The following is a 17,726-nucleotide window of genomic DNA, read 5'->3' on the forward strand; positions in this document are numbered from 1 at the left end:
TTCTGCAATCTTCAGTCTTCTCCTTTTGCATGCTTTGAAAAATGCAGAAGCAGCTGCGTCTGCCAAAGTTTCATGTGGAATAGTGATTTCCTATGGTGGAAAAATATGCTCTGCACAGTAATACCAGAAGTCAAGTCCATTTAATCTGCACAAGGACTTTTATTGTCTTATGCAGCTTGGGAGGATTTGGGAGGCCTAGTCTCCAAACTTTGTAAGATAGCAATCTTCTCGGTGTTTGAGGGTAGCAAACTTTTTGTCATCACAGGCACACATATGTAAAGATACAATATAGACTCCAGGTTCCTGTGAGTAAGTCTAGTTAAGAGATAGCCATGGGATAATCATTATATAGCTTAACTATTTCCTTTTATTAACTTTGCCCTACATACTTTCATGAATCACTAAGCATTTTTTCTCCTCCCTTGTGGTCTGTATAGAAGTGCATAATATGGAAGCAGGTACCCTTTTTCACCATTTTATTTTTATTTTTCAGGTATTTCACCTGAAACTCAAAAACAGAGACTTTAAATGTTTTTTTTTATGAAGAGAACCACATCATGGCTGCAAAATTACAGTTAGATCTGTAAAGTCTATCAAATTGTGACCCCAGTCTAACTTTTCCTTTCTCTCCTTTTCAGTTTTCAATCAACTAGTTACTTCTCTTCATCTCCAAAAGTGGTTGTTTGTTGTTCTTGTACAGTTGTAGCCACTGCTATTGTCTCAGGATTGAATTTTGCAGAGGAAAGGAGCCCATGATGATTGGGCATCTGTAAAAATACCTACCATGAAGCTATAAAATTTTATAAATTTTAGTTTAAAACAATTCATATTTAAAATTATTAATAAGAAGCTCCCCTAAACCATGAAGCTAAAATTTGGACATTTCTTTATTACTTTCCTTTTCTCCAATTTTGTTTACATGAACTGAAATCTCTGTATGTAGAGTTCTTTATTTCAATCTTACCATTATTTTCCCAAGTGTGGGAAGCAGGAAAACTTCTTTGGAGTCTTTTATCTCTACATGCATTAATTTGTACACTGCCCAAAATGCATCCTCTTTACTACTTTAAAACACCCAGCATATTAGCAAATCTTCATTTATGCTTCAGTGATTCTTCAGGAGGAATCTCCAACTGCTCTGTTGCAGTGCTCTGTATAACGGCATTTCCTGCCAGATGAGAATACTGCTTGACCAAAATAGTTACTGTACTGCATGTGGATATTAATGGCTCAAATCCAATTTTTAAAAACATGTATTTGTTTAAACAAGTTGATCATGAAGAAGATTTTGTGTCTAGAACTTATTATTTATTTATTTAATGTCCCCCTTCCACAGTAATCTGAGTTGCTCAAAGTAGTCTTGCGGCACGTTTGAATAAATAGTAAGATTACTCCAAGTAGACTTTTTAAAGCTCAAAACAAGCCCATCTTTCATTTAGAAATATCCGTGTATTATCCACAATGCATCTGTTCAGCATGCCAAATTTTGTAAGTATTTCCCTTAAAAGAAAACTCTAGAAATAAAGGCAATTGCTTATGTAAGCAATTTCAAAGTTAAATATTGTCTTAGAAGAACTGTGGATGGAAAACAGTTGCTTGGTACTGCATGATTAGTCCACTGAGGTTAATTAGCTAGCTGTTCACATTTTGCAAGAGCCAAGAAGCAATGAGAGGTAATCCAAAGTTTGAATTGAATTATTCTGTCTCTTGCAGGGACTTGCAAATGGAGTTTACAAATTTCTAACTGTTTGCAGAGAGTGATATGGTTTTTTTCTTTAGAAAATTGCTGTTTGGAAACAGTTTCAGCAATACATTACAATGCTGTTATAGTCATGAGCTACCAAGTTATCATTGGTAAGGAATCCTTCACGAGTCACGAGCTGGATATTTAATTTCACACTTCTGGGATTCTCATTTTGCTCTGTGTTTAGTCTATAAGTTGGGGCTCATTTTACAGGCCTACCATCCTCATGACTCGTGTCCTATGGATCTCTCTCACTGATGAATAAACACTCTGTGTTAAGAGATGTTCACCATGTACCCACTCAAAGCACATGAAAAGTCTGTACAAGTGGCATGTGTTGAACAGATGATTGCTTACAGCTCTTGGGGAAGGCGTGAAGAGGGTACTGTTAGCTGGATGTGTATACATGTTACTCATCAGGGTGCTTTGGCATAGAAGGCATGCAGGTCCTACAGGAAGGCACTGAGCCATTGCTGAGTAGTGAGAAAATCCCAGGTGCTGCCAGCCTGCGGCCAGGAGAGCTGAGAAACAGTTGGCTGGGGTTAGTGTCTGCTGGGACGAAGGGGAAACAGGTCTGTTTCCAGGTCTGCCTTTGATGCAAGATCTTAGCTGTGTCCATTGTCCACCCTTGTAATTCTCTTTTCTGCCTCACCTGTCTGGTGTCTTCTGTGTAACATTTTTTAGCTTTGCAACTGTCAATATCTGTTTACCTAGAGCTTCTAATTGATAGTGTAAATTTCAGCTGAGCTGCAGTAGGAAGCTGTCTTGTCTTGCCTGTCCATGACTGTAATAAATTATTAAGACATGGGAGAAACTTAAGCAGGGAAGCCTGGCTTGGATTTTCTTCATTCTATTCCTTTTTCATAGCACTGTGACTTGTGATGAAAAGAGATTATGAGGTATCTACAGTACAGACTTGTGTGTGACATGACTATAAAGAGATAAGAAAGAGGTGCTGCACAAAATCTCTCATTACTTCATATATTTGCTATTAACGTATATTCAAGTAATTGGATCTATGCCTTGGCTGAGCTCCTATCCTGGAAGACATGCCGTTTCACCACTGGCCCTGTCTATCACTGTTGGTGGGCCTGAGAGGCATTGAACTGGAGGTTTGTGTTCTTATGAGTTAAAAAAAAAAAGCAAATAAATAGCAATGATGTGCTTTATTCAATCTCTACTTATCAGATCGTTTCCGACCTCACCTGAACTGCTCCCTTTGCCAGAGCTGAAACTGCATATGTGAGAGGAGACCGGCTTAAACCAGTGGTGCATTAAATCAAATGTTAATATTACGTGTGCAAATAATTATCAAAAGGACTGGTAAATTATGTGTTCAGAGAGGCCTTATACAGTGAGGACAAAAACTATTTCAGTGTTTTCAGAGCAAGAAATGAGGCTTTTTTGTTCTTCTCCCAGAGGCGAGTAGCACCAAAGTGTGTGTTGGCAGTTTGCTTGCTCCAGAGTCTGAAAGAATGCTTGGTTTGCAAATTTATCATCTCTTCTATTTTATTCCGCAGTTATGAATTCCATGTGAAACCTAGAAACCCTCTTGGTGAAGGTCCAAGTAGTAATGTTGTGGCATTCAGTACTGAATCAGGTGAGAGCTTCCAAAGGTCTGACCATCATTTACAGTGGCTCTATTATTCAAGTTTGGGGGATATATGAAAGGCTCTCTTGCTTCATTTTGTGCATTTGGTCTTGCTCTTCACTATCTCCAGACTGGCTTTTTACTACTGAACATGTTATGGTAGTGCCTGGAAGGTCAGCTGAGATCAGGTCTGTATTGTGTAAGGATGTATGATGGCCAGACTGCAGGAGAAACAAAGACGAGCACAGTTTCGTGTTTGTTATGAAGAAACCTAGTTCCTTAGAGAAGACTCAGTCATTTAAGATTAGTATTGCTGACCTTTTTGTATCTATCAAACTCATTAATGACTTCTGGATGGGGAACATAAGGTTTTTTCTTTGGGCTGGTGTGTTTATGGGCACCTTTGCTACCTGTTCAATAAGGCTGCTGTATAATAGTGATGTCTTTTGGCTAAAATAAGGATTGAGAAATAGCAGTTGGGAAAAGCTGTTGTTCCAGTATGTCCCCTTCTGTTCTGTTTACTCACCTGTGAAACTGTTAAAAAGGTGTATACAAGCCTGTTTTGACCATAGGTGGTTCCCAAGTTAAGTCCTATCTGACTCAGAGGTGAGAATTGGAGACTGCCTTTGCTTTCTCTGTTCCAGATCCCAGTGAGGCTAACTACAGTTGACTTGTTGACTTTATACAAGCATGATAACATCTTTTGTGTAGGAGTGTTTATGGTTTGATAGTACTTAAGGACCGTATAAAACACAAAATAAATTTAGCCTTTTTTTCAGTATGCATTTTGAGCCAGGTGTAGTAATATAATAGTCCTCATCTAGTGCTAGATCTAGTCCTCATCTAGTCCACTGATGATGGGAGTTCTGGCTGAGCAAGGGATTAGTCAGGGAGGAGTTCAGACTATGCCACACATACTTAAAAACTGTGAATGCATTCTTTGTAATCCTAAATTGTTAAAACTGAAAAAATGTTTGTGCCAAGTGTAGCTTTCATGAATGACAAGGTTTATGTTCTGTCTGCTATATAGCGGTCAGTTTTATTTTATTTATATTGTACAGTCAGTTTTATTTTTTCTTAATTGCACACATCCATTTCTCACTTTTGGGCTTTCATAGCCAAGTTTTGTGTGGCAAGTATTACAGAGGGGTCCTTTTTATTATTTTAAGTTTTGGAAATGAAATTTTAAAAAAGATGCAGTAGAATTGGGGTTTGCTGGTTATGGGTTTAAGCTTTTGTTTTTACTAGAACTGTGTTTGACTGGTATTGTTCCATAGGTGAAATTTTTAAAAGCCCGTTGATACTGTAGTTTCACATAAAAATATATTCCCTTTAATTTAATTTGGTACAAAACTCAACTTTTCTTCCAAAACTCTTTCTGTTTCACCAATTACAGCTTAGGTCAGCTGTAGAAAAACACTTACCAATGCTTTTCCATTGAAATACTGGGAAAGTTCATTTTACAGAATCTGATTGAATGTTTGTTTTCTTCCCCCAGCGGACCCAAGAGTGAGCGAGCCAATTTCAAGTAAGCCTTTTATGTATAGTACAGTGTCTTCTGATCAGGAAGTTTGTCAGAAATGAGATAGCATAATTTTACGAAAGGGGTGGCTGCCCTGCACCAATTAAATGAATGATGGAATCAAGAAGCATTCACACATGATTTCACTCCTTCCACCTATACCCCTGGTAAGGAATTCATCCCAGGCTGCTTGTTTACCTGAACGGAACACAACCGACGTGATGTGGTGCTTCCGTGGCAGCTGGGATGGCTTCAAACCAATGTACACAAATGAGCCAAGGACAGCCTCATATTTTCCCAGCCTTGTCACTAAGGCAAAAGAAAGCTCTGCAAAATGAGTAAGATACGCTGCTTTTTAAGTGAGTTAACAGAGCACAACTCAGAGGATGCTATTTATCTGCCATTGTGCTTTAGAAAAGTTTCCTACTTCTGAAGGCTTGATCCAGCTCTGCTTTAGGACACTTAGAAGAGGCTCTCGCTGTCTTTTGTGGGACTTTTTGAAGAAAAGCTGAGATTGCTCAAGCAAATTTGGCTGCTTTTTGCATTTGTAATGGGCATCACTTCGACAAACACTGAGACACCCATTTCTTTCCACGTACTTCATGACACTAATTTTTATGTGTATTTTTGCTAAATCACATACAGTTTGCTGCGAGTTGACTGTCCTGGCTTGAACACACTGAAAAACAGTGACTGTATCATACACCTTGTGAATGAAAGTTTTGCCAGCACACAGACACTGTCCCCCTAACAAGGTGCTAGTATGAGCTTATTCCAGACTGGCACCACACACAGAGAGCAGTTCACTGCATCAGTCATATCTGCAGCCTTTGGTGCTTCCCTGACAGATCTTTCATGTTCAAAATGCAGGTGACTGGTGCCATGGTGCATTCTGCTCCATCAAGGTTTCTAATTCTATTTATTTGAATGTATTTGTTGTACATAATTTTGTGTGCAGCATCATACTTCAGCCTCTTTTTTTCTTCTCCTGCAGTGGGAAAGGATGCTATCTGGACTGAAATCCCATTCAATTCAGACACCTATTCAGAATGCAAAGGGAAACAATATGTAAAGAGGACTTGGTATAAGAAGTTTGTAGGTGTGCAGCTGTGTAACTCTTTGAGATACAAGATATACCTTAGTGATTCACTTACAGGTAAGAGACATTCAAATCAGTGTTGTCCACATGATACACTTCTTAAAGATATCATGGTTCCAGAACTAAGAGGTTTAACATAGACCAGCTCTGCTGAAGTGTGATCATCCGTGTTAAATCAGATCCATAGGCGGACTACTAAGCACAGTAGTTTGCTTGTGCTCAGTAATCATTGATGTGTTTGATACTGAATTTTCAGACTCAAGAGTTACTTCTCTGTGACAATCATTTGATTTTATTCGTCTGAGTACTTGTTAGTATCCCAGCGGTCATACAGAAAGTTGAGATAGATCACATCTCTGCCAGTGAAGGTGCCAAATTTGTATTTAAAGGGTAGCCTGGAGTAGTTCTTAATTAGACAATTAGGGCCTCATTTAAGACCAGGACTGAACTCAGTCATTCCTATCCCATTTGATAAATATCTGGTTACTTCATTACTTATAAATAAATAGCTGCAACTCTGGTCAACAAGGGTTTACTTACCTGTGTTGACATTTTTATTTTGTTATCACATTCCGTAGTTTTGCTTATAAGCTCTCTCCTCTCTGCTCCACCCCTCTGCCGCCTTCTGTTGTATTACTAGCAGCAGCCTCCTTGCCTTATCTTCTCAAGCTTTGTTCAGTGTCTGAAGCCACTGAAGTGTGATGTCTTTAAGACCTGAATCAAGTGACATATGCTGTGTATAAGCTGGGGAGACAGCCTATAAAGTGTTTTTCAGAGTAGGTGATAGTTCAGCAGAACTTTGTGTCTCATGTAGATTGTACAAGCTATATTTAGAAATACGTTAACTTCTTATAATCCATTCCAAGATCCTGGCTTTCTTCAGTCTTTTATCAGAGCTGCACAGACAACTCTATCACAACAATAATAGTATGTCAGCCAGAGTAGGAGGAGTATATATAACTGCTCACAGGAAATATCTTTTGAGTGCAAGTTAGAGGCAGTATGTTCATTACTTTGAATTACATTAACTAGGAGAAACTGTGGCTTTGTAATCCAAAGTTGCCCCATCTTGGAGCTCAGCACTTCACAGGAGCAGGACTCTGCTCTCTGTACACAGGAACATGGAAAGAAAAGAGCAGGAGAGGGTAGGGCAGCCATGCCAATACAATTTTAAGCTGTACGGCCTTGCACCTGCTACCATGCTCCCATGAGCAGACAAGGAAGGAAAGCAAGTACAATACCTCATACATAAACAATACCTTCGCAGTTATGTGAATAAAAGAGACTGTTTTGAACAGAGAAATCATTCATTCAACTGTTGCTGTACTAACCAACTGTGATCAAATGACAAACACTGGCATTGAGGCATAGAGTATCACAAAACCAGCCAGTAGAGGAAATAGCAGTGCTAATCTAGCAGGACTCAATTTTAGCCCTAAATCAAGTGAGTTAACACTGCAGTGAAAGCTACTTCACTCTTAGAAGGAAAGTTTAATGTATCAGGAGCCCATTTTCCCGTTTTCATTAGATTGTTTTTGTTCTTGCTAGAAGGGTGGTGATTTAACTTGCTGGAGAAAGATGATGGTAGCCACATTGTATTCATTCTACTTGCCAACCGTGGTTCTTGCACTTGAGTTGTTACGACCAGTGCTGACCAGTTGTCACAATATTTGAAAGAACTGAAATATTTATGATGAAGGAAAGCCGGTTCCCCCCCCCCCATTTCCTAAGTGAGACTGCCATGGCATGGGCCTCTGTGTGTGAGTGAGAAGTTTCCAGCTTGAAGCCAGACTCTGTTCAGATGTGCTTCGCTGTCACACCTCATCTCACCATGCACCCATGGCCAGGGAATGAAATCCTGCCAGCGCCAGCCAGCAGTGAGGGGCTGTGCTGAGGTCCCCAGTTCCACCATATGCTGAAAATATCTTCTGGAGCTTTGCTGTTTAAGCAGCACAGTGATCTTGAACTTTGGGTGCATTGTGCAGATGCTGTTGTACAATGCAGCCAACAACCATATCACTGCATACTGGTTTTAGCATGAATTTCTATGTCTAGAGTTGCAGAATTCATAATGTATAAAACAAAGATGGTAACTAATTTTCTTAAGACCACCCATACAGGAACACTGGAAAAAAAGAAAAATTTACTTTATGCTGGAATTGCTATCCCCTATGAGAAAGATGAATCCAGTCATTTGTCAGCTGAATGTTTTTAAGTGTGTTCCTTTATTATGGAAAGAGTTGGGTAGTAAGAAGTTAATAGTCACTCTAATTTATGTATAGAAATTGTTGGAATTATGCATAGGTTTCGCTGTGGGCCAGGAGAGTGTGTGCATATCTGAAAGTTATGGTTATTTTGTTAGCCATAAAAATATCTGGTTTATTCAGTCTCATGAAGAAAAAACTGATCTACGCTACACATGCCAGGACTGTTCTATAAACAGCATCTACTGCTGACCTCATTTAACAGTGCTCCAGAGCAGTCAGTGCAGGCATTCCAGAAAAGCTGACCACCTAAAGAAAAAAGTATTTATTAAGGGGAGGAAAAAATGAATTCTAAGTGTGACCTTCAACAGCCATGGAAAAAAAAATGCTGTTTTGGGCAGCCTGAATGTTCTTCATTTCAAACCGAAGAATTGCTGAAAGGAACTCCCTCTGGCCAGTTTTCCTACGGAAAAAAGCATGCCTGCAGCCAGAACTGGATAGTCATAAATAATTTTCTAAAGCTAGGGAATAACTGTGTGCACAGACACCATCAGCTGGAGGTGGGGATTCTTGGCAAAGCACTGATCAGATCACAAAAATATGAGAAAAAGAGTGTTTATTGGTAGGCTGCTCCTTTATTAATCGCACCTTAGGGAGTAGTAACATAAGCCATCTCACCACCCCTCAAATGGCCAGACTGGCACAGATTCAAGACACCCAGCATCTAACTGGACTTTCTGTTTAGCTCATACTTGAGTACTGAGCCTGTATCCAAAGGCTCTCACCCTTTCTTTCAACCCCACAGCCAAAGGTTGAGCATAGTAAGAACAAGTGCTATGAAAGGAGTTTAGAGAAAAAGGTACATTTATCTGAAAGAGTTTCCTGCCAGGGCTTGGGAAGAGAGTGTGGCATCAATTCCTCCATCTTCTGAGCTAAGTTATTACTAATGTCCAGCAAACCAAATCAGTAAGTAAAAACATCTCCCTGTCAGAACTCCTTCGGTGTGAGTCCTCTTGTTAACAGGGTAAGCACAGCCCACAATGTCAGCACATGCTCCATGGGGCATTTGAGACCTTGTTTTCTACTCAATTGCAGTCAAGTTAAGCAATCCTGCAAATAAATACAAGGGCACACTTCATGCTCTGGATAGCAGTTACTATACTGGGATCATCTATTTCTTAAAGGCTATCACTTGCACATACATGTTGTAAAAATGTGATGATTTATAAAACAGGCTTGGCTGTGTTATGAGGTGACACAAAAACATCTTTGAAGGTACTTGGGGCTCTGTGACAGGGAACCAAATCTGTCTCATGTTGAAATCACTAGCAAAACTTACCTTATTTTTGGTAGTATCAGGATGAGGTTTTAGGTAATAACAGAATTTTGCTTACTGTATGAAATGTAAGGTGGGGAAAAAGTGCATTCAGGTATAGGTTTTGGCCAGGAATGGGGCACTTTCCTCTATAGCCAAGAGCACTGTACTTGGAGTATGCGCATAATATTCAAATTACAGCTACAGATCCTGGGAGGAAAAGAATCGTAGCATTCACCTTGGCTTCCCCACGGAGCAAACTGCACAGCCCATGGCCTCCGGTGGTTGTTGGAAACAGCCCTTACTGAATGTTGCTGCTTCTTTGCTTTCAGGAAAATTTTATAACATAGGAGACCAGCGGGGCCATGGAGAAGATCACTGCCAGTTTGTAGACTCATTCTTAGATGGAAGGACAGGACAGCAAGAAGATCTGCCAGTCAGAGACGGTAATTCCTTATGCCTCTCTCTGTAGCAAACCTTGGCAATTCCTTTGTTTTCATGTTTCCTTTTCCTGTGGTGGATGCAATGCCCACTGCCAGGGCGGGTGATGTAAAGGTAGGACTTGCTTTGCAAGCAGAACAGACTTGAGAGGCTTTTGAAGTTGAACAATGACTTATTAAAAGAAGGTTATGACTCGGGTTCTGTCAGGTAGTAAACAGCCTCCTGCCTGTCTCAAACATGCCAACAGATTATTCACAGTTAGTGTTACATACTTAAACCCAACCACAAATTTGTGTTTGCAGAGGGGCGTGACGTGGTATGTTGGAACTAGCAAGGCTGATTTAAAGTGCAGTAAATCAGCAGCTGGGATTAAACAGCTTTGTTTAGTCCTAATGAAACACCTAAAGGTTATTACTGGAAAAAATAATCCATGCTGCAGTAATTCTGTGTGCATTCATTTGAACTGAGTGCCTAGAATTCCAGTCTGGTCTGACTGAGCATGGGGCTGGATTTCCTAAATGCAGCCTGCCCCATGCCTATGGCTATGGTTCACATGTTGCTGAGGCTAGCCCATAAGAAGATTGTCCTTCTGTCAGCTGAGCGCCTGCCTTGCTTGCTGGCAGCAATGCTGCTGTGAGGGGTTCCATGCCCTTGAAGGGCAGCAACACAGGCAGCATTGATGTGCACGGCTGAGTGGTCAGGGAGTGTTTTACCAAGGAAGATAGCAGAACTGGTGTTGGTACGGTATCAGTGTGTTGTCCAAACCTTCCTGAAGGTAGTGCTTCACCCTGAAGGTAGTGCTTCAAGTCTTATGAGCAATAGCTGAAGGATCTGGGTTTCTTTAGCCTGGAGAAAAGGAGGCTCAGGGGAGACCTTATTGGTCTCTACACCTACCTGAAAAGAGAATAGAGCAAGGAGATGGCTGGTCTCTTCTCCCAAGTAACAAGTGACAGGATGAGAGGTAATGGCCTCAAGCTGCCCCAGGGGAGGTTTAGATTGGATATTTGGAAAAATTTGTTCACAGAGAGGGTGATCAGGCATTGGAATAGGCTGCCCAGGGAAGTGGTGGAATCACTGTCCCTGAAAGTGTTCAAAAACCATTTAGATGAAGCCCTCAGTGGCATGGCTTAGTGGGTGGTCTTGGCAGCGCTGGGGTAATGGTTGGACTTCATGATCTTAAAGGACTTTTCCACCCAGTTGATTCTATGATTTATAAAGCACCTTATGGAAGTACAGGAATGTGACGACTTAGATGAAGGAGACTGAAGTGCCAAAATCAAAGTTTTCCCGAAGACAGTTAGGTAAATGAGCTGAAGGGGGTTTGCTCATGGGACTTTTTTACTTGGGGGAGTTGTTTATTTAAGAGGGCTTTGCTTTTCCTTTCCCCATCAGTGTTGCCCATTTGTAAAGGTGTTTTCTTTGTTGTAAGGGATTGTCTGAATCCAATCTTTTAAGCTGTTTTTTTAATTTAAGTGAGTCTGTGCCAGACATTTGAAACTGATTTGTCTCCTGCGACTGGATTTACTGAGTGGATTCATCAGCTACCTTCATTTTGTAGAGACAAAGAAAAAAAAATCTAAGCACAAAACCCAACAAAACAACCAACAGAAGCCCCCACCTCCGCCATAGCTTGTCTTCTAGTCAATGAACTAGAAAGAACAATGAAAGAACAGATTGTCCGTTGTTGTGCGGTTCCTCCCTGACTGCAGCAAGACAAGTTCTGTTCAAACTGGAATTAACTACACCCATTTGCCCAAAGTGCAGGGTGAATCATGACTACTATTGCATGTTAGTGGCAGAACAGCCATTTGTGTGTATGTGTGAGCACAGGTGCATGCTTTAGCCACACACACATTCTTGATGATCAGGTTAAGTTCAGCACTAAGGGCTCACTTTAACTGTTTGACTGGCAAGCGTGTGAATTGTCATATGAAACAGTTGGAATATGTAGCCTGGGGATGGGGTGATAGTGTGAAATATCTCCAGCTGTCAGGTTTTATTTAGGTTTACTGCAGTGTCAAGGCTGCTGCAATGGGAACCATTTAATGGGAACCATCTCTTGTTTAGAGAAGCCTCCAGCAGCCAAGGAGGAACTAAGGCAAGAATCTTGGTCCAGCCCTGCTAGCACCACCCATGGGTGAGTGCTGGGTCCTCAAAGGGAGGGAGGTTTCACCTCTCCTGCACTGCAGCCATCCCAAGGGCTGCTGCTTGTGTTGCAGTTGGGTGGCAAATGCCAGTGTGCTCAGGGCAGGGGCAGCACAGTGCTGTGCGTGGCAGGCAAGCTAACAGCTCAGGGCCTAGTGTAGCCCGCCCTTGAACTGCACACAGACATCACAGGGTAATCAAAGGAAGGTGCCATGTGAAAGCTCTATGCAAACCCAACCCTGTTCTCTGCTGTAGGATTTTTCAGGGCCATCCGTCAGGAACCTGTAAAATTTGGAAAGATCGGCGGGGAGACCCACATTAACTACGTTCGCTGGTACGAGTGCGGAACATCAATCCCTGGGAAATGGTAGATGCGAGGTGAATGTGGAAACAGGGCCTAGCACTTCCCACCCGCCTGACTGCCCAGCATCGGCTCGGAGACAGCAATGGCTGCAGTACACCTGGCACTGCAGTGTGTTTGCTGATGTGCAAGGGTTTATACAAGTCTAATGCCAATACTACATTAATTGTGTACTAGCGTAAGCTGCTTACTGTATGTAGTTATCCAGTTTTACAGACCTGTTTTTAGATTTAAAAAATAAATTCCAGCCAGGCTAGGGCTATGTTGTAAGATACTGTGTAGGGAAGCTGGCTCCCTACTCCTGAGGTATGGTTTATACGGTATTTTAAAAGATAACAGTGTGTATATTATTTATCACAATGTTGCAATAAATGTTTAAGGCACAGTTATGGCAGAGTTGGTCATGGAATGCAACATGTTTTAGTTCTTTAGTATTCACTGGTCTTCTACAACACAAGTGCCATAAGCTCCCTGTCCGGATCGATCTGTCATAAATAGAGAAGACACTACAATTGTTAATATCCTGCAACCAGTAAACTTGAATTGCTGTCTCCTTACCTGTACAAACAGTTTATACTCCTGCCAGCACACGGAGGGAGGTTGCTCTACATGCAGCTTTGCATCATCAGGTTAGTGGGTTTTCCGAAGGTTCCAGCTCCAGCAGCAGAGCACATTCAACCCCTTGCTGCAGAGCTGGACTGCAGTGGGTGGTTGGGCTACCTGAAAGCAAGCAGGTGCCTATGCACAAAGAGTGACAAACATGGAACTGCCCCTCAAGGCTCTAACTTTTCATAGGAATGTAGTTTTGGAGGCTGAGACTTCCTGGCTCAAAAGCTAAGTGTACATACAGGGGGCTTGGAAAGAGAAATGAAGTGGGAAAATAATAAGCTATTGTTGTTACAGCATAATCGGGTTTATTTAAAACAAGAAAGTGCTCATTGGGGACAAAGGGAAAATAGTGATAACTGAACTTTAAAACTGCCTTACAGTTAATTAAAACCTCTCCCAAAGCTACTTGTACTGCTTGACCATTTATGAACTAAAGAGATGTAGGGTTTTTTAAAGGTGTTATTCACTACATTACTAAAGTATTGAAAAAATTTGAATAGGAACAGCCAGATATATATATAGTAGAAATAATCATTTATAGAAAATGCTTTATAAAGTACATTGCAGGTACACTGTACTCCTAATAAAGTATTTTTTAATCAAGTGGTTTTCTTCAATGTTTTCCATGAAAAGAAATACTAGCTCCTGTGGCAAATGCTGCTTACTTCAGCAAGCAGTTTGTTCCATACCGGTGTGACCAGCCCCTGAGGCATTAGGGCTGAGAAGAGCACAAACAGCAGGAGGTGCAGCTTACAGGGGAACAGGGAGGTCCGGAAGGGAGGAAGTATATTCACTGCTTAATTCGTAAGTTGTAGAGTTCAAGCAGCTTACTCCAGTTTTGGTTTTTAGATTCCTTGCTTAGTTTTATGTATTCCTAGAATCCATACGATGGAAAATATTATCTGGGAGAATGCTTTGCCCATGTTGTCACATGTGCCACTAAACTTGCTACAGCTCTTGATCTGCTTTTTCTTGGCTCAGAATCAAGCCACTAGAATGGCGTTCTCAAATTTTTCTGGGTGGCTAAGAACTGTGGAAAGTTGTTCATTTTTAAGAGTTCTGTTTTAAAAATATGTATTTGGCCTAAATTTTCAAGCAGTAAAGCAGTTCTCCCCCTGCTCCTGTTAAAAGCAAAATTGGTAAGGGGCTTTAAGATGTGCATTGGTTCCTACTCATTTGGTACAAGGGCTACATGTCAGTAACAGCAGACAGAGCAAAACCTGCTGCGTAACCTCTGCAAGAGCAGGCTCTATGGACAACCCTTCTCCATTTACACACCTAAACTCTTGCCTCTTCTCCTACCAACCTGAGCATCTTCACCTTGGTGGCTGCAGACTCACCATGCACCCAGTTACCGTGTTCAGCATTCTCAGTTCTCAAATTAAGACCAGGCATTTAATAGATTCAGGGGTTTTATTAGTTTTCCATGTGAGCATTACAATTTATAATACATCTAGTTTTACCTCCAGAATCAATCTAATTTAGTACACCATGGTATTAGTAAAACCAAGCCTGGTAAGTGGGCTACCGTTCCTGTCCTTCACAAAAGGCAAGCTAGAATGTCAATCACTTTACAGACACTTAGGAAGTGTTTCCCTAAAACCACCCAGCCCCAAATTAAATGAGGAAGCAGGTACAATTTGAAGCAGGAAAGATTGGTTTGGTCGTTCCCCTCCCCCAGCAGAACTGATAACAGCTACAGTTTTGCCTTGTTACAGTTTTGGAACCTCAGCTGAAATACCTGGAGTAGCTCAGGATGGAGTCACAGGTGTCCAGGCCAGTACTTCCTTACCGGTAGCCAGGTCCGGGCTGGGCATAGCCCTGGGGGCCGAAGGGCGGCCGGCTGCGGGCATACGGGTTGGGCCCACTGGGTGAGGGACTGAAGCCGGGCCGCGGCTGGTAGGTGCCGGCCGCAGCCTGGGAGCCCGGGCCGCCGCCGCCGTAAGGGCTGGGCTGTGCAGGCGGCGCAGAGCCGTATGCCTGCGGCGGGTAACCACCCCCCGCGAACTGCGCCGCCGGCGCCGCCGCCGGCACCTGCTGCGCCGGGCCCGGGAAGGCGGCGGCGGCCGCCGGGGCCGGAGCCGCAGCCGGGGTCGCGGGCTGGGTGTAGGCCGGGAACTGCTGGGCTTGCGAGGGTGGCTGCGGCTGGCTGTAGCCTGCTGGAAAGGCAAAGAGCAAAGCGGTGAGAGCGCGGCGAACCGTGGGACTCGCAGAAAGAGCTTTTGTTTTCCACTTGTTTACAGCGACAAACACAAAACAACGCAGGAAGCACAGGGAAGGCAAACCAAGAAGCAACTGCAATTGCTCCTGCCTTGCGAGTAAGCACACTGCCCGGTTGTCAGAACCCTACCCTGGCAGCACAGCAACACTGTATATAGTCACTACAAAACGGTTTTCTCATGACTGACAAATTAAAAACCCAACAAATAGTATTTTGCCATCACATCACATGAAAAATAAAAGTCGTCATTAGCAAATGATGCAAAATGCAACCTTTCCCCCAGATAAAAACTCAAAACCACTCTGCCATGAAAATATTGTCAGGGTGTAAATTTAAGTCATGCCTTTGATCAAATCATATGTGTTTTCAGCTCTTTAGAGCTCAATATGAGACGGCTATGCAGAACAGAATACTTGAGCACAGAACTTCCATTTAAACATGTCCATCAAGTCCCAAACTTGATTTTTATGTATAAAAGCAGCTTCCCAGAGGAAGTCTCCCTTATTGAAAGCTTCAAAATGACACAGCTCCTTTTATGAAGAAACAGCTACTTTTATCCACCGTGAAACACACGTGCAGCTACTTGCAATGAAACCTCTCCAGTGACTGGAATCCTGTCAGCATTAAACACCAGACACACGAATTATTAAGAGTGCACAGCCCTAAACAGAAAGAGTAAGGATTGAACAATGCACTGGAGTAAATAAACTCACCTTGAAACCCAGATCAACATTTACTCATGAGACAAACCTCTGAAGGGTCTGGTTTTACTACCATGAGTAAATTGCCACTTTGTTGCCTGGTAGATGTACAAGAGTGGGAATAGATCCCATTCTCGGGGGACAGGGGTTTCAAAGGAGACAATACTCATGAGAACAACAGCAAAACAAACAAGAAACCCTTTGAGGCAAGATCTTCAAAGGCTGCTGTCGCTAGGTCCTCGAAAAAGACTGTTTCTGAAGGGTCAGGTTAATTGTGAACTAAGTTATGAGAAGCACAGGCACCAAGATCAGTTGTGGTGGAGTTTCATTCTTAGGTAAGGATGACGTAGATTAGAATGCAGAATCTCACCCTGCACTACAGCTTTCACAGTAAAAAGAATAGATTAGGTGATGGTAGGATATGACTAGAAACCAGATGGAAACTACCCCCTCACAGTTTTTAAGCCTGAAGAATGTCAGGCAGACCCTTCTACTTCCAACAGGCTTGTTACTTCTTAATTACACTTCACAAAGTCTGTCATTGTCTTCTAATTATACATGGGGGGTGGGGGGTGAGAAATCTGCAGGGAACAAGGTACCATTTAGAGACGCAAATTAACCAGCTCTCACACAGTGCACAGGAACAAGGGCGGGGCCCTAAACCTTCAGTTCCAAGTTTTCTAGGGTTCTTCTATCCCAAATAAGTGAATATATTTCTTTATGAAAAAATGGAATTTCTCCATAAATAAATTCAAAAATTTCATATTTGACTGTACATAAACCATCAGTGTACCAAAAGTTTTAGTACTGCTGCTAAAAGTCTACTGGCACTTTTACCTGAGGCATCAGCAAAATCAACAACTAAAAAGCCTATCACCAGAAAGTTTTTCTCAGAAATTTACAGTACTTATAATAGCTAAGGAGTTAATGACAGCTATAATCAGTGTTCACCTGACTAGATTTTTTTCACGAAGATCATTCTAGATGCAAGAAATAAGGGCCATCTTTATATACCTATGGTATTTAAGTCAGCTAAAATGGGATCTTTCAGTCACTTGCCAGAATCCCAAGACTGCAGAAGCTAATCCTGACAATGGCTCCTACTTCAGGTGATTAATTTTGCCTACCTTTCTAACAACACATTCTGCTGATCAATAATGAAGTCCACTTTGGGTCACAACCAAGTTGGATCAAAACACCACAACTTCAAATGTGTATTAAAAATACAGACAGCTACAGTGTTCTCTTCTAGTGATTTCTGAACTGTGCCAGATCCCATCAGAACCATGGGTACTGTGGCTGCTCAGCACCCTGACCTGCCCCACAGGCTCAGGAACTGAGCAAGCTGCTTACCTGGGTACTGCATACCATACTGCTGCTGAGGCTGAGCCTGCGGCTGCTGAGCAGGGTAACCAGGCTGTTGGTACTGCTGATACATCTGACCTATGGATTAAAAACGTATTTAGTTGAAGGCCAGCACCCTAGCTATGTTATAAACACACAATGAACAACATCCTAACAACTCAAAATCACAGAAACAAACCCTCTTATGAAATGTAAAAATGTTATCTTTTCAAGAAACCTGAACATGCTGGGTGAAGTTTGAATATATGTGTTCCACCTGAGTGTTAGCTGTAGCAGTTACCAACTGAAATCTATCTACAGATTTTAGTTTCTGAACCATGCTGTTCTAAAGATTAAATGCTGCTTGTCTATCTCCAAATGAATAAATAGTTCTAATTCAGCACATGAGACCATTTCACATGTTCAGAA

At 41.9% G+C, this 17,726-nt stretch overlaps 2 protein-coding genes across 4 annotated transcripts in view; one reads left to right on the top strand and one right to left on the bottom strand.

Moving 5' to 3' along the window:
• ABI3BP (ABI family member 3 binding protein) overlaps positions 1 to 12,432 on the top strand; it is a gene marked incomplete at its 3' end in the record, with an annotated part of 147,773 nt that extends 135,341 nt beyond the window's left edge. The window contains 5 exon segments of the mRNA XM_080613490.1: positions 3,265 to 3,344; positions 4,834 to 4,863; positions 5,852 to 6,013; positions 9,808 to 9,921; positions 12,317 to 12,432. Coding sequence (XP_080469616.1) covers positions 3,265 to 3,344; positions 4,834 to 4,863; positions 5,852 to 6,013; positions 9,808 to 9,921; positions 12,317 to 12,432 — 502 coding nt within the window.
• A 2,051-nt stretch (positions 12,433 to 14,483) lies between these two features.
• The window catches only part of TFG (trafficking from ER to golgi regulator), a 31,627-nt gene continuing 28,384 nt past the window's right edge, over positions 14,484 to 17,726 (bottom strand). For 2 of the 3 annotated variants that reach the window (XM_080613750.1, XM_080613749.1), the window contains exons 8-9: positions 17,307 to 17,396; positions 14,484 to 15,190 (exon numbers count right to left, since the gene is read on the bottom strand). In XM_080613750.1, the coding sequence (XP_080469876.1) occupies positions 14,820 to 15,190; positions 17,307 to 17,396 (461 nt within the window). In that variant the 3' untranslated portion in view covers positions 14,484 to 14,819. The remainder of the gene's footprint in view (positions 15,191 to 17,306; positions 17,397 to 17,726) is intronic. The other variant, XM_080613751.1, reaches the window with a different exon arrangement.

The sequence above is a fragment of the Psittacula echo genome (genome assembly GCF_963264785.1).
Source record: "Psittacula echo genome assembly, chromosome: 3".
In the NCBI taxonomy this organism is placed as follows: Eukaryota; Metazoa; Chordata; class Aves; order Psittaciformes; family Psittacidae; genus Psittacula; species Psittacula echo.